The sequence below is a fragment of the Pectinophora gossypiella genome, chromosome Z (genome assembly GCF_024362695.1).
Source record: "Pectinophora gossypiella chromosome Z, ilPecGoss1.1, whole genome shotgun sequence".
Classification (NCBI taxonomy): Eukaryota; Metazoa; Arthropoda; class Insecta; order Lepidoptera; family Gelechiidae; genus Pectinophora; species Pectinophora gossypiella.
In genome coordinates, this window is record NC_065433.1 from 10,791,586 (window position 1) to 10,808,656 (window position 17,071).

Genomic DNA, 17,071 nt, shown 5'->3' on the forward strand with positions numbered 1-17,071 from the left:
GGCATAAAGCAACCCGGACCTCCGCGGACCAGTTTTTGGGCATTGAATCTCCGTATGAAGTTTCAGGATCGACGAGTAACGATGGTCTACACAACACAAACTCCATACCTACTGCCGGTACATGTAAATTTGAATTCCATATCCCGAATCTAGCAATGAATTAAAATCAATAACCGTTGCTGAAAAGAAATACATTTGCTTATAATTGTTTCCTCATTATTTGTATGGTACCGCTATTTCGATTATTTATGTTAGTTAAGTTTATTAAATGGTATAATAATGACTTCCTTTCAAAGGTATACTACGCCGGCTCACGCTACGAAGAAAGGATGGAACATATCTAGTAAGTGAGGAAAAGTGGGAATGTCGGTTTGGTGGTGCGAGTGTGACTCGTGGTAGTGGGTTCAAGCAGCGACTGAGGAGAGAGCAGTCAGTTGTGTAAAGATGTGGCGGTGGGTGGTGTTGTGCCAGGCGTCGACGCTGCTCGTGGTCGACGGCACGCTCGATTTCAGGTTTTTCAACCAACGGCGGCAGTTTGCACCAACAACTCAGGTAAATACCTAAACCTAGATAGATAATATTTTAGATAACATTTTATAAAACTTTCTGACTACTATATTTTAATGGGGTATGTTTTGATGAAATAATGTAAATAAAATTGACGCGTTTGTGCAGATTACACTATATCTATCGCCCATAAAAATGTTCAACACATTCGTTATTCTGAATTTCACACAAAATTAAGTTTATCAAAATGAATGTGTTTTGTAAAAAATTGGGATAGGTACTTACTATTTTATTTTTGAATTCTAGATGAGAGTCAAATAAATAGGTTTCACATAATGTAATCTTATAAATTATCAATATCACTGCTGTTTTTATTAAAAAAGCGGTCGGTAACCTTTTGACAGACAAGAGCCCCATACAGGCAAATTGAGATAAAGGCGAACCGCTCTTGTCCATAACTTTGAATTGATAATAAGTAGGTAACTAGGTACAGATGTAATGTATTTATAACCATTATAGGCGATATTTTAGAATTATTTATAAAATATAGTTAATTTAGGACGTAGAACTACGTTAACAGCAAATGAGCAATGAATGACAAAGAAATGAGAAAAGTCTAACGAATATCTACTTCAAAGTGTTATAATTTTACCTACTTAATTGTACAAAATCTTGTGTGCTGTCTAAGTTTCTTATTGTAGACGTTTGTTTTCTTTGGAGCGTAAGTAATGTCAAAATAAGTAGATACTTAAGTACCTATATGCTGAATAAAGTAGAGTCGCCAGACTCCGAGACGCGCTGCTCAGAGCTAGGTACTCTTGGAAGCTTGCTCGCTTAAATTTTAATTAATAAACAGCTAAATTGCGTTGTCGACCTCAAATAACGCCAGTAAACTAAGCTTGGCTTTTTCATTCTAGGGTAAAACCCTAGAAAATCAAAAGCTCATACCTATATTTAATTGCACAGCGCCGCGTTTAGTCGATCGTCTTGTATATTTTAGCCAATTTCAGTTATACTAAGACGATAATTCGATATGTTGCGTGATTATTGAAATATGTGTTCTGCTTTGTAACAGAACATTACTTTGTGGTAATTGTAATTGATAACGAGTGTTTTAATTGCCGGCTGCTAACGTCCAGTACACGACAAGAAATCACGGACAAGTTCGCGATGCATACACTACTCATAGTGCTGCGATTTATAATATCAGATAATCGTTTCTGGCAGGAAAATATCGCTTCGCTGATTACGTTAATTATTATACACTTAGGTGTAAGCATCGTCTAATTGTTGCGGTTCTGTGCTGATCGGGCGATAAAATTAGACATCGACGTTAAACGATGCGATCTCAACTTGAAAACAAAAACAGCAATAAAGTTTTATGAACAAAACTTACCTAATTTTTGGTTTGATTTATATTTCTACTACCTGCCTAATGAATGTTGACATTTATTAAGAATCGCGTGACTCGAAATCAGCTAATTTATATCTAGGTACTTACAGTTTTTTAATTAAGTGGATTAATTGAAGTGGAGATGTTTTTAATCGAAAGTAGCAAAGAAGGGTACAGAAGTTGTATTTTTCGCGCATTAACGAAATACTAGATTCAGAGATAAAATATTATGATGTGATGACCCTAACTAGAATATGTTCTTGGATCTTCATTGTTTAGTTGTCATCGAGCGAACTTATGTGTGCAGCGAAAATGCATTGTTTACACAAATACACGCCCCAAGCGAGTTATTGAACTTACAGTGTACCTATACGTATTGTATTCTCGATATTGTTTTGTGTTGTACCTCTCGCAGCGATCGACTATGGTTTCATTTTGTTTATTTATTAAGTATAATTAATTTTACCATAATGGGTTGTTTCAGGTGAACTGCTTTGAATATACCTTGAATGCAGACGGCGGCTTCGGGAAGGCACTGGACAAAGGTGACTATTTATGCCTCTTTCCTACTTATTAAGGATAATACAAGTTCTTTTCCACATATTTTGTTTATTTCCGTATAGGATGGCGATTCCCGAAAAAGGCGACCACCGGCTTATTTACTGCAACTATAGCTCCAACATTTCCAACCGATCCGTTGCTTAACATCAACGAGATATCAAAGAGGATCGATCACCTGCTTCCTGACGGCCACGACATATTAAAGGAGCACGCTAAGTTAGTACAAGACATAAACAGTTTGAGACAAGTCGTGTTCGTTGCTCCGTTGGCAGGCGAAGATAACAGGGACTACGACGATACAATTTTTCATGAAATCATTGAGACTTCCACAACAACCACAGCCAGGCCGACCACCACGAAGCCGCTGAAACCTAGTAAACAGATACCGATCATCCTACTTGGCGGCGCGAGCCAGCGGCAGGTGGTCAAGAGCCAACCACTAAAGTTCCCGAAGCCTACAATTAATCTCGTTGGTACGTCCGTGTCTCCATTGGCAAAGCATCCATATCCATTTGTTATGCAAGCTAATTCAAGGAAGCCAGTCAAAGTTTGCATGACGACCCTGCCCATGGCTATGTACCCCACGACTACACGACGTCCCTCTCTTTGGCAGAGAATCCTCAATTCCCTCATACCCAGATAGCGTTAACGAGACTTTATTTGAAACATTGTGATATGTATTTAATACACACTTCTGTTCGTATCTTTGCGAATAAAATTATGTAAGTAATGTCGGTTACGTTCGACTACGATTGGTGTAACATTATTAATTCATTATATTTGTAAATAAAAGACTCATTGTTTTTTTACGAGACGGTATCGCGCCCGGAGGTGGCGTCTGCGCAGATGGCGCGCGCGTCGCGGTGCGTGCGCGGCACGGTGCGCCGTGTCGCCCCTCGCGTGCGCCATCTCTAATTATAGGCGTCGATTATGTATTGTCTATTTTTTACACTTTACGCGTCGGAATGGAAAAGTTGAACGTCTTATGTGTTATGATGAAATCATTTTTCAATATGGTTTATGTCATTAGCGCTTCATTTTCGTGTTGGAGTAATTTTTCGATTGCCTGTAGCGTTGTATCACGAATCGATTAATTAATACAGTTACTTATTTTGTATTGGAATATAAATCGATATGATTATCATAATTATGTATAGGTACCCTTGGGTTTAGGTATATCGGGCGCTATAATTTTCACTTTTGCCTTATTAGGGTCTGTAAGCACGTACTTATAAAGATAGACAATTAACTACTATGTACATAATTAATCTATCTTTTATTGCCTGTTTAGTTATATTTATTTCCTTTTTATGCGAGATCCTACTTACCTAAGTATTTCCGCTACGCGAGTTATCTACGCGACTACAGTGTAACGCCTACGCGTAGATACCTACTATTTTTTCATGTCCTTATTGTTTAATTACTTTGAAACCTCCATGATTTTTAGTATGCCCGTGAAGGTACCTAGATATTTATGTTGCTTTTATTTAGGTAAGTAAGTAAGTAATTATAAATTGTGTACTAACTAACTAGTTGGTGGTTGGTCAGGGAGCATTACACCTGTCGCTTTAATCAGACTTTTTCACTCCGTATATGGTGTTAGCAGGAAGTGTCGTTACTCCGCGATAGGCAGTAGTGGTCGCTGTTGGTACTACATAATATATATACTTGCTGACTGTCGTTTGCAAAGGTAAAAACTTGCAGCAGGAAAAGTGAATAATCGATTATATTAATTGACTGGTATATTACCGACCTGGAAACAAAATAAAAAATAAATAACATAACATAACATAAACATACATAAATAGCCTATATACGTCCCACTGCTGGGCACAGGCCTCCTCTCGATCAACCGGAGAGGGTATGGAGCATACTCCACCACGCTGCTCCACTGCGGGTTGGTGGAGGTGTTTTTACGGCTAATAGCCGGGACCAACGGCTTAACGTGCCCTCCGAAGCACGGAATCAACTTACTTTTCGGACAATCAGGTGATTCAAGCCTGAAAAGTCCTTGCCAAACAAAGGACAGTCTCACAAAGTGATTTCGACAATGTCCCCATCGGGAATCGAACCCGGACCTCCAGATCGTGAGCCTAACGCTCTAAAAAATAAATACCGTAAGTAATTAAATATGAGTACCTGGGTGAATATCAACATGTGCCAAGTTTGGTGGCGAACTTTCATATTATTTTTTCGTGAAAACTTGGGTTCCGACATGAAAAAGGATAGTTCTAGCTACGAGGTAACTTGTTCCTCGAGGTAAATTTTGATGTTCACCCACTTACGTCACTAATCGAGATTTTACTACCTAATTTGCTTATAAATTACATGGGTCGTTCCTAAAGTTATTTTATTATACTTACTTAAGTAATATTTTCTGTCCTTAACAGTTTTCTTCCCATCTTTCGGCAGGTTCTTTAAATAAGACAAGTTTTGAATCATACTTTTAATTTTAACTAAATACTACGTAGTATAAAGAAATCAGTATTCGAACACGGTCTCTAACATAAGGGCTCTTTCTCACTGGGACACCATCGTGGAGCCACTACGAATCCCGGAATCCCGGATAATTTCCCGCAGGTAGCGCAACGGTGCAACCTTTGGTGCCCTAGTGAGACAGGTCCTAACTCCCTGTCTGACATTTACTTGTAATAGATAAGGCTACAAAGGATTTGGGTTTCTTTCGATATATAGTTGATACGAAAAATCGACCTTATCTGTTCTGTGGTTGCTGTTGACAGGAAGTATTGTGATGCAATAGTTTTTTACCATCTCCCCTATTAATATTCTTGAGTACCTACTTACAATTGGTTTTATTGACCGGATGGTAGGTACTAGTTTCTTCGTCATGCAAATTCGTCGAAAGCGAATCCATTTGCAGCCTGATGTACCTAATTGTAATTTTTATGTATACTTACTTACCTAAATACGCTATGTATTGTACAATGTATATAATACTTAGCTAGCATGAGAATAACACTTACATAATTGTTTAAGTATACTTAGATAAAGACTTTCTTATAGGTATTGTGAATAGACCGTTAGCTAACGTGTGAAACTATAGCTACGACTAATAAATACTCATATCGACGGCCTTAATTTTTATCATCACGTGTGTGAAATTCAACGTTTTTACTTTTTAAAACCGTCGTAGAGTTCGCCGTCCGTTTCTGTATTGTTTTCGCGTACATCCAGGAAGTTAAGCCTTTATGGGTAGTAAGCGAGTTAATAGCGTCGGATGAACGACCCAAGGCTTTCTAATGCGGGCAAATGGGCAGGTTGACTTGGAAGAGGACGTTGAGTTCGATGAGCGAAGCCAGAACGAGGAATCCGACGTAGACGAGTGCACAGGTGCCGCCCACCTTCCAGTCCAGCTGGAACTTGTTCAGCACCAGTGCTCCATACAAGGTGAGCAGCGTCGACAGCAGCGATAGGGCGCTGTATGACAGCCCGCTTGAGTTTATTGAAACCTGTGAAGTACAAAATATATTATCTATAAGTACTTACTGTTACAAATGCGCTGTGCGTTTTTACTACATGTTCAAATATGTCATCCAATAATTCCGACTCGTTAACTCTTGTTCTTTTTGGGACATTTAAAAAAAACTACCTACTAGCAGCGGTAGGTACAAGTAGGTATTTGTACTTACCCAATGATTACCAGGCGTGGATGGGTAAAACAAGGACTTAATGAGCCAAGGCAGGCCCAGGCAGAGGAGGATGTCGAAGGTGTTGGACCCGATCGAGTTGCTGATGCCCATATTGCCGTGTCCTGGGGAACATTACATTAACAATTAAAAATAAACTTTTTAAAATCCTAAACAACATTTTAGATATCTGTCAAGTAGTAAACATACACCCTTATCAAATCAAACCAGTACCAAACATAGTGTCCTAATACATGATATATTTAACCGAAAAAAAATACATTACTTTATATTATATTTTCTATGACTTTTGAGCTATTTCTATTATAGTTTCTTGTAACACACCAGAGTACCTAACATATACTGGACAAAATGAAAGTATTAATAACTAGTATAAATAAATACCATGGTTAGTGACGAGCACACTGGAGACAGCTTCGGGCAAGCTGGTGCCGGCGGCTAGGATGGTCAGTCCAGTTATACTGTCCGGCACGTTCAAAGTATCACCTGGAAATTATGAGTATTCATTTACCAAATATCAAACAGTGTATGAAACTTAGAGATAGGTTTTCCGACAGTTGAGTAGGTAAGTGGTGAATGCAGGCTTTAAAAATAAAGAGACAAATCTTAAAATAACAATTACTAAAATTGGCCTTTAACGCGACTCCAGGTAATAACCTACAAAATGACGATTAAACGATATAGTTAGGTCCTTATTTATTATCTTACAGGCTTCTTTCGAAATCGCGATTTGTATACTATAATATTTCTAAATACATTAGTTATTGTTGGTCTTGTTGGCCTATCTCTTCTCTGTTATCTTTTGGATTTAGGTATTCCTGGATTAAGTACTTCTAAGTAGGTACATAATTTGTATAATATATGGATCTACGTCTATTATACAAATTATGTAGTTTGGTATACCCAAACGGTGACCACAAAGTGATTTTTGTAATATGTCCGTGATTCGGGCCGTGAGTCCAACGCTCAACCACTGGACTACGGAGGGCCGTTAAATACATTTAAACTCTATTGGTTAAATGTATGTATTCTTCGATGTGCTGGAAAATATTTCTATTTACTATAAGTTGAACCGTTTGCCTGCTTATGTGTAATTTATTTTATTACAAACTATGGCTCACCTTTTGTGCTGTCCTAAGTGCCCTAACACCTGCACTATTGAAAACCTGTACGAAGTCACTGACAATGCCGTAAGCGTGGCCAATTATTGGTCAGCAAAAATTTAGCTTCGATCGCCATCGACTCGCAAAGAAGATTTGTCTCCATGTTCTGATATTTTTAAACTGTTAAATAACACGCAGAAGAACTTAAAGCTTACCAATGACAGTGATGATCCAGGCGACTAGGTATGAGACTCCTCCGATCCAAGCGACGCACATGACGAAGGTGAGCGGGTACAGGCGCTGGTGCCGGCGGCAGTCGGGCACTGTCAGCCACAGGACCAGGCTGATCGGCCATGTGAGTACCCACAGGAACTTCTTCGCTCCCGACGTCTTCTCGTCCGGCCACGACCATACCGAACTCGCGCTGTCGTCTATTATTGAGAGAAGAATTTCATAAGAATGAATTTCCAGCTCAAATGTTATCAGTCGAATCACGTTTGAATTTGACTTGATTGTATTCATAAAATATTTTCTACATTGATGGTAAAAGTATCATTGATCGGCGATAACAAAAAAAACTGAGTCTAGTGGTTTGAGCGTTAGGCTCATGATCTGGTGGTCCGGGTTCGAATCCCGATGGGGACATTGTCGAAATCAGATTGTGAGACTGCCCTTCAATCCGCTGATTGTTCGAAAAAGTAAGATGATTTCGTGCTTTGGAAGGCACGTTAATTCTGGATAAAATCATGTAAGTACCTAGGTTAACAGTCGTAAACACTTATACCTGAGTCTGTGGATTCGTGTAGCTGGTTGGTATTGGTGTCAGGGTCGGGACGAGTCATGCGCCCCGCTGCGTCCAGCTGGCTTGTTTTCTCTAAGGTCATTCATAAACTTTCTTAACCAAACATAATGGTTCGATATAAAAAGCTAAATATATTCAGAATATTATAGTAGAAAAGTGTATTATCAGCTGGGTGTAAAGAGGCTTCCCCGAGTTAAGTATTTGCCGTTTAGCTAAAGACGTCATTGAGCAGTTTGAACATAATATTAATAGTATCTTGAAATAAAAATAAACAACTCAGTACCTACTGATTACGTAAATGTTGTACTACACGTGAATTTCCTCATCTACCGGAAAGGAATCGAGTTTAGTCCACCACGCTTGTTAGGTCTTGGTGGAAAATATTTTGGTTAAGTAGTGCTTTTTATAATACGACTTATTAATTCATAAAACACACAAATGCATACAGAATATCTGATAATACTTTATATGTATAGAGCATTTATAGAGAGCCGTGGTCGCCCAGTTGGTAGAACGTTTGCCTCTCATTTTGAGGTTGCAGGTTCGAATCCAACACAGTCCTAAACCAATGATTGTCGAATTTGTTTTCGAATTCATGTTTGGATCATAAATGATTATCACGTGCTCAGCAGTGAAGGAAAACATCGTTAGGAAACCCACATTTCCGAGGAATGCATTTTCGGAGGTATGTCACCTAACCTGTATTGGGATGGTTTTCTGCTGGGTTGGAAGGTCAGACAGATATCGATTCTGTAAAAATCTGGACCTGTTAAATCTTCAGGTTAGGTAAGCGGACCCTGTGGAAAACGGTATAATGCTAGGGAGATGATGACTTTATGTAGAGCCTCTGTGGTTTAGAGCTTAGTTAGAGAGTGCTTACTTTGTAAGACTGACCAGTCCGAACTATAGCATATGCTGCATTTGGGTGGAATACGCTCCCTTTTTTATCTTCGGTTGATTGATGGGCGACCTCTGTGCCAAGCAGTGGGACGTATTAGGCATTCTTTTTGTCGATTATACGTTTCCAATGTCTATTTAACGTCTAAATTTTAATTTAAATATCTAATAACGTAACATTTCATACTCATTGATTCGCATCCAGGCGATTCCGCAGGAAACTTAAATCAAGGTAAAAATGTAGTTGCTACTTACCAACTTTTATGTACATTTACTGTATTTTTCTTTTCAATATAATAAGACAACATAATCAAATAAACATAGAATGTTACTACCTATACATTATAATCTGTTAATGTTAAGTGTAGATATGTATAATTTGGTCAAACATACATTTTGCTGAAGACTACTCGTAAACATCTACCAACTTAAAATGTACTTAAAGAAATATCTAAACAAATCAAATATTCTTAATTGCACGCACATACTTTTACGAAACATTTTAAAAGTCATACACAAGAAAGATTACACCAAAACTGGCGGCCTTATTGCTCTTTACCACAATTTCGTCCAGGCGACCAGAGACAGGAAGTATTTATTGGTGCAACTTTAAGGACTACGTAAAATATAAATATTTTTAAGAAAAAATATAGGAACTATAAAATAAGTATTAATAGTAAGTATATGTAGTAGGTAGTAAGAAATACATTATATAGACATGTTTTAGTTAAAGCTTACCCTTTATAAGCAACGGTGTGACTTCGGTATACATTTTTGGCTTCTGGAACGAGCAACAACTGCTCTTGAAGAATGAGCCGAGCCGTCCATTGAAGACCATAGCTGAAAAAAAGGTCCAGATGTTTCAGGTTACGTACACATTAGTCCTAGCAGCCAAACCTAGTTGTTGTGGTTTTCAGAGCCTTGGTATAATTACTCGGGCTAGGGAACAAATACCTTGATTAATATCAGTTTGAGTGGGTCCTCTGCGCTGGTTCGTTCAGCTCCTCATCCTCCTGGGCCCTGTTTCATAAAACTTACAATTGTAAATGACAAAGACAATTTGATGTACATTGCGGAGTGTGTGCTCACAAATATTTTGCAGTTTCAAATTAGCTATGTAATGAACACCAAATTGTCGTTGTAATTTACAATTGTTAGTTTTATGAAACAGGCTTCTGGACATGTCGTAAAAAAGGATTGTGTTCTTATTGGCAGTTGGCCTGTCAAAGGTTAATCGCAACCATCATAGTCATATCAACAGTGTCTCTGCCCGCTTCACTAGGGAAAACTTTTATGTCACCATACATAAACTTGGCGCATCCCGCCCGAATGTTCTATTCGATCTATCTTCTCTCATTCGCTAAGGAGTTTTTTCAAAAGAGCGTACGAAACGTGTTATAAATTCGTATACATTAGGTTATGTAGATGGTATAAGTTCGTTCAAATAAAGTGCAATATCGGTTGTATAGTGTCGTTCTGGGCGCCATCCCACTTGCGTCAGACAGAGTACTGCGGGGCGGAAGGCAAGAGGGAAACCACTGCCGTATTTTTCCCTAAAAAAGTAGCATGGAAAATGCTGCACCGACAAGAGCGTGGCTCTTAAATTGATGATGATGAGTGTCGTTACACGCCGTCGCTTGTGACAAGATGCGCCGCGGACAGTTTTACAGAAATTTGTTGTCTATTTGTTATTCGAGGTGAATGGTTATGGTTGTTATTACCCAGTATGTAGAGCGTGTACATGAGGACGAGCAACAGCGCCTCGTGCCAGTAGATCCTGTCGTCCAGCAGCGACAGAATGAGCGCCACCACCGCCACCGCGTACATCAGGCAGTCGCGCGACACCGACCACCAGTCCAGCTCGATCACCTTTATTATATAATATTATCATTACAGTCTATTATTAACAGCGTCTGTGGTAACGATTGAGTCATTGTCGAAATCACTTTGTGAGGCTGTCTTTTGTTTGGCTAGGATATTCCAGGCTGAATCACCTTGTTGTTCGAAAAAGTACGATTATTTCGTGCTTCGGAAAGCACGTTAAGCCGTTGGTCCCGGCTACTAACTCACTGGATCAGCATGGTTGAGTATACCTCATATCCCCTCCGGTTGACCGAGAGGAGCATAGCTTTAGCAATAGTTTTTATAATCATCCTCTACATAAACGGTACCACATTAAATGTAGATCCTGAGTGTCAGGATGATTGCCACCACCGCCGGATATACTCGTGAGTTTCTTAGTTTATATTTAGAAAAACTGACCATGCCGGAGAAAAGCGCGCAGCAGGCAGGAACGGCCAGCACGTTGAAGACGGCGGAGCCGACGATGGCGCCGACCCCCAGGTCGCCCTCCGTAACGAAGGTGCCCACACAGTTGATGAACAGCTCCGGGCTGGAACTCGCCGCGGCCATGAACGTCGCCCCGGCTATGTCCGACGCCATATTCAGCCCTGCGAGTACAAACATGAAACTAAGTATATACTTTGCTTTTGGATTTGGTTGCATACAAGACGACTACGAGTAAGCCGGCCCTAAACGGGAGAAAGTCATCTTCTCTGCCCTCCAATAGAGCAATTCCAAGTTCAGCGTGTCTTTTTGAACTCTTGCCCAGGGATACGGGTGAAGACCTCAACCGTTGCAGAGGCGGAGATGAGAGCCATCGATTCGACAATGCAGGATGGAAGGGATGCAGGATGAAAATTTTTTGCTACTGCTTTCGCTTCTTGATACAACTTGTTGTTTAATCTTATAGTATGTAACTTATTTGTGACGTTTCTATATCCAACTTTTAAAGTTGTTAAGGCGTCATTTATAAATTGCTCTTTATTCTCCTTCTACAGCTAAATAGAGTAAAAGCTTAGTAAATAATGCATTGTTTGCTTAAGAAACTAAAAATAAGGTATCTTGGTATATTATTTTGACCACATCACTCGGTCGTATTCAAGTTAAAAAGTAATACACTTACTTAATATAAATGTTTTGTGTAAAGCTAGGGTCTCTATATACCCGTATGTTAACAACTAACGTTGGTAAAAAACAGACATGCAATGCAGAAGAGTATGAATTGTGGAACTTTTTCTCGTATCGTAATACTCGCAGTGTAATAGTGTTCTCATGAGAAAGTACACAATCAATTAGTTATTATCATCAGTGCGCGCGGAAATTGCGTAATGATGATTATACAAACGATACATACATAGAGGGAAATGACTATCCCCTTATAAAGTATCTGTGCACTTTGTAGAGCGCTAATGCGAAATTATTTTGCAACTAGCTTTTGCCCGCGACTCCGTCCGCGTGGCGTGTTATAAAAGTAAGATCTTTGTGTGTGTGGGAGAAAGGTTAAAAAATGCTTAAGTAATTTTATTATTTTTAAATGAGGTTACAGTATAAGTAGCTCAGTTAAATAATGAATTGTTATTAATTTCTAGATTATTTACAAATTATTTATTTACAAATTTCAAGCATCTAACTTATGCAGTTTAGATTTTTTCATACAATTTTTTTTACCCGCCAATTCCCATTTTTCAAAATACCGCCATAACTAAAATTTATATTTACTAAGGTATGCATGCATGCTTTTATTCGTAGCATGCATGCTAGATTGAAAACATCTATCTTACGCGGTTTAGATTTTATCATACAAATGTTTTTTCCCGCTAACTCCCGTTCCCGTGGGAATTTTGCAATATCCAGTTGCAACTAAGCTTTAAGTTAACTATGCTAACTATGGCCAAATTTCAAGCGTCTAACTTAAGCGGTTTAGAATTTTTATACAAAAGGGTTTTCCCGCTAATTCCTGTTCCCGTGGGAATTTCGAGAATTCCTTTCTTAGTGCACCTCTACGGTACCTAAGCTACGTCCCTTCCTAATTTCATGTGCCTACGTTTAGCCGTTTAGGCTGTGCGTTGATATGTCAGTCATTCAGTCAGTCAGTTTCTCCTTTTATATATTTACGTAGATATTTCCGTCATACATGATTTCTATATAACTTTAACCATTAAGGCTGCTCATGCGACGGAAGATTAAAAAATGGAGTAACTTCTCCCGTTTTCCCAAAATTTCCCTTCACTACTCTACTCCGATTGATTGTAGCGTGATGAAAAGTATACTATAACCTGCCCAGGAATATGAAGAATAATTGTACCAAGTTTCAATAAAATCCGTCCAGTAGTTTTTGTTTCTATAAGGAACATACAGACAGACAGACAGACAGACAGACAAAAATTTTACTGATTGCATTTTTGGCATCAGTATCGATCACTAATCACCCCCTGATAGTTATTTTGAAAATATATTTAATGTACAGAATTGACCTCTCTACAGATTTATTATAAGTAAGTATAGATAGATGATAAAACACAAAATGCCTATACGTATACCTAGGTGTAGAATCAAAACAATAATTGTAAAAATGGCCTTGGGGAAGTATATCTTTGATAATAATATCACATAATTGATTTTAATTTTACTTATCTAGTTATCTACTCTGAACCGCGTGCGTATATGAAGCGATTAATGAATGTGGAGGAAGCAAGAGAAGTGTCTCTGGATCGAAGCAAATGGAATTCTATATTCTCTGCTACCACTGCCCTATTTTTCCCTAAAAAAGTAGCATGCAAAATGCTGCACAGACAAAAGCGTGGCTCTTAAATTGATGATGTTGATTCTCTGCTTACCCCGGTGGCAAATAGGCCTGAGTTTATGTATGTATGTATTTAGTTACTGGTGGAATTATTTCTTTCGACGAAGCTGTTTGTAGTTTGAAACCTAGAAAACATCTTTATTATGCCTTTACCATTGCAACTTATCCGAGGTCCATACCTATGTGCGTACTTATAGGCAAAGTAAACATATATATATTATGGTAGATAAGTAAAGTGCCTACTAATAGTGACTCATTCGGTTACTCGTAACATTCCATCCAAGTTTTCAGTTAAAAATTATACGAGGAAAGCTGGAAGGAATAATGTTCGTCACCGTGAAGAGTTTTTGTTGCAAGAATTAGCATTCTTAATTAACTACAAATACTTCGCACGATAATTACAGTTAGCAAAAGGTTACACTTAATGAATAATAGATAATGTATAAATATGAAAAATAGCTTATATGTAGGTACACTATTTGCCTTCAAAATAATCAAATAAGGGTACGGACGTTCGTGAACTCGATGTCATCGTCAATTGACATTTGCAAGGAGTGAATTGTATGGTAAGTATGTCATCTAGTCCCTTACCTGTACCATTATCCGATATGTGATGATTTAAATCCGAAACTGGCTAAATATTCGTCTAATATGCCTCGAGAGTAAAAATCCTGAAGTATGTATATGTATATAATCATTATATTACATAACAATATTATTTAAGGTCTGTTTCTCCTGATAATTGTCTAATAGCGTATCCAGAACAAACTCTCTGGCTGATACCAGTGCGTATTGTGGATTGTGATGTGATATCAGGGGGGTTAAAATGGCCACATCGAAGCAATCCATCTAAGAAAGCAATATCGCAATTTGACATTTGCGCGCATAAAAGTAAGTGCGCAATGCAAACAAATGTCAAATAGCAATATTGCTTTCTTAGATGAATTGTAGATGAGTTGATGTGGCCAGACATATTTTTTTATTAAAATGGATTTGCTCTTGACTTCGTTCTTCCACGAGGAGAAGAAGAGATCGACGTTAGAACGAGCTTACCCAGAAAATGCAATGAAATTGACAGTTTGTCAATTTTATTATCCGGTCAGGTAGTTAACGCCAACCGGTGCAGATTACAATAAGTCGCGTCAAAAAGGCCTTTAGTAAAGATACTCACGTTCGCATATGATTTCAATGGCCGGTACAAAGTACTGTTCGCACACGCTGCCCAGCAAGAGGAAGCAGTAGACAGCTAGGACGCAGTGCACCACGATGAAGCCCTAAGGAGAACAACAAGCTAGATTCAATAACTCTCTTTTTGGTGTAGTCCGGTATCAATAAGTCATCACATTTCCCAAAAAATCATAGGCACACTTCGGGCTGTTTTTCTTTAAAATTATCCTATCAGTCTTAACCTTAGGTTCCCATACACCCACCTGGGTGACCTGTTTTATTTTTTTTTCCTCAGCGCTCCCAATTTGTTCGGCCAAGAAGTGAATTGAGTGGTTAACTGAGGTATCTATACTGCCAGCTATAATAATAGGCTAGTTTCCAACTACTCGAATCAGTTACTTTTTACTAAACGTCGAATCACGAAATTACTAAGGAAATTGTATGAAAAAGCACACTGTTACGTCATAGAAAAACGTGATATAATGACGCACTTATTATTACGTTTTTCTTGATTAAAATTCTTAAATAAGTTAAATTGGAAAAAGAAAATATTTTTTGTTAGTTTTAGATCTGTCTTTATTCAGTAATCAGAATTTCATAATTTGTCTTTTAGGTACCTTAGTACGTGCCCCATTGTAAAAAGAGATGTTTGCTTAATTTGTAAATTAAGAGTCGTCCGTACTCGTTTGTGATCAATCACTGTGTATTTCATGAGTTCAACAAAAATAATAAAAGTAGGACGTCAAACTTTTAACTGGTGTAAAGGGTGCAAATTCTTTTCAGTGAAGTGTATTTCCGGTGCGCAGACGCAACAACAGGAGACGTTATTCGCAAAGCGGGCACCGAGCATTATACATTAACTCATCTGTAATTCTTAGGTAGTAGGGATGAGCAGAGCCACAAGTTGTCAGATGACAATAGAACGAAATAATTCAATAAGCAAAAGCACTTGGGTATAAGCCTCCTTCTTTTTACGTCATCCACAGCTATCCTGTTTTTAAATAAGATAAGGTAATCCTATAAATAAAAAGGGCTGAAAGCACTTCAGCCTTTGTGTGCGTATGCGCTACACCTTGAAAACATAACATACATAAGTGATGAGTGCTCCAGCCGATTTCGGCTACGGCGACTGCTTCAACTCCGACGTTCATGTGCTCGCATGTGGCTTATATAGTCAATCTTATTGGAAAAGGTCCTCGCACATATTGGGCATGTGAGCACACTACTTAAATATGTATAAATAAACTATGTACTTAAATATGGTCGGTGGTCGGACTTTCAATTCATCGCGCTTGGCATCAAGCTCTAAGCGCCTTTGAAGTTCAAAGTCATGATCTTTGGTGTGAACCAAAGCTCTCTGTAAGTAATTAATGAGTTTCACTATTTTATTTCCTAGGGCTACTAAACCTGGGTTCTTTTTAGTAAGTGGTAACTTGCAAATTGAAGCGCCAGTCGTACGCGACAACCCACAACGTAGATAAAATGTCTTAACCCAGTTTAAAGTTTTAAAAACTTTATTAATGATAGATATAGTATCGCAGAGCTTAAGATCGACATATAGGTAAAAATAATTAGACACATACATGTTGTCTCTGTGAGCGCGTGAAGCCATCAGGAGGGAACTCAAGGATCGCGGCCGGAGTGCAGTTCCTCCCCTCCTTCGATACCAATCCTAGCAACCGCCGGGTACCTACATTACCATCCGTGTACCAGTATCGATCTTCTGTACCTGTGAAGATTAACCATTGTTGAAATATCCCTTTTTAAACAAAGATGTCACATATAATATTATATAGGTAATCGGATAGATGATTGTGGAGCAAGAGACTTCTCTTGCTTGAGTCAGGATCGAAACAAATGGAAATAGTCTCCGCTTACCCCGGTGGGAAATGTATGTATGTAGGTATCTTACGGAAATGTACACTTAAATAACGTTTTTGTTACCTAAATCTAAATGCGTCGTCTCGGATTTCAGCGGTGCTTCAGAAACAATCCCGCGCGAGTATAAAAAATATAACGTCGGAATCCCGAAAAAGAAAATCACTCTTAAAATCACTGCACCTCGAGCTTTGCACCGAAGCTGTCTAGTCCTTATCAACATGTTTGCCATTTAAAACAAATAGTAACTTGAATACTAATTTCGAAGATGAATTTAAATTACTGAACCACTAGAATTAAGTATAGAACCTTAAAAGTTTTGTCAAATAAAAAACTCGAATATTTCGCTGTATATACAGCACAATTGCATTGGAAGGGAAGATTTTGAAATTAACACATAAGTGGACATAGACGTGCAATGATGTCCGGGGCCGACGCAGGACTGTGCCG

At 38.5% G+C, this 17,071-nt stretch overlaps 2 protein-coding genes across 2 annotated transcripts; one reads left to right on the forward strand and one right to left on the reverse strand.

The window, feature by feature from the left end:
• The first annotated feature begins 444 nt into the window (after positions 1-444).
• On the forward strand, positions 445-3,212 carry LOC126380416 (uncharacterized). The gene is made up of 3 exons (XM_050029803.1): positions 445-552; positions 2,385-2,445; positions 2,524-3,212. The coding sequence occupies exons 1-3, from the start codon at positions 445-447 to the stop codon at positions 3,102-3,104; spliced, it is 750 nt and encodes a 249-aa protein (XP_049885760.1). The 3' UTR covers positions 3,105-3,212.
• Positions 3,213-4,892: 1,680 nt separating this feature from the next.
• On the reverse strand, positions 4,893-17,051 carry LOC126380273 (sodium/potassium/calcium exchanger 3-like). Its single transcript, XM_050029554.1, has 11 exons — positions 16,688-17,051; positions 16,327-16,472; positions 14,748-14,850; positions 11,194-11,381; positions 10,653-10,800; positions 9,670-9,771; positions 8,017-8,106; positions 7,448-7,663; positions 6,514-6,615; positions 6,112-6,233; positions 4,893-5,931 (listed from the first exon to the last, which is right to left on the reverse strand). Exons 1-11 carry the CDS (start codon positions 16,851-16,853, stop codon positions 5,719-5,721), a joined length of 1,596 nt encoding a protein of 531 aa, XP_049885511.1. The 5' UTR covers positions 16,854-17,051; the 3' UTR covers positions 4,893-5,718.
• Between the last annotated feature and the right edge of the window lie 20 nt (positions 17,052-17,071).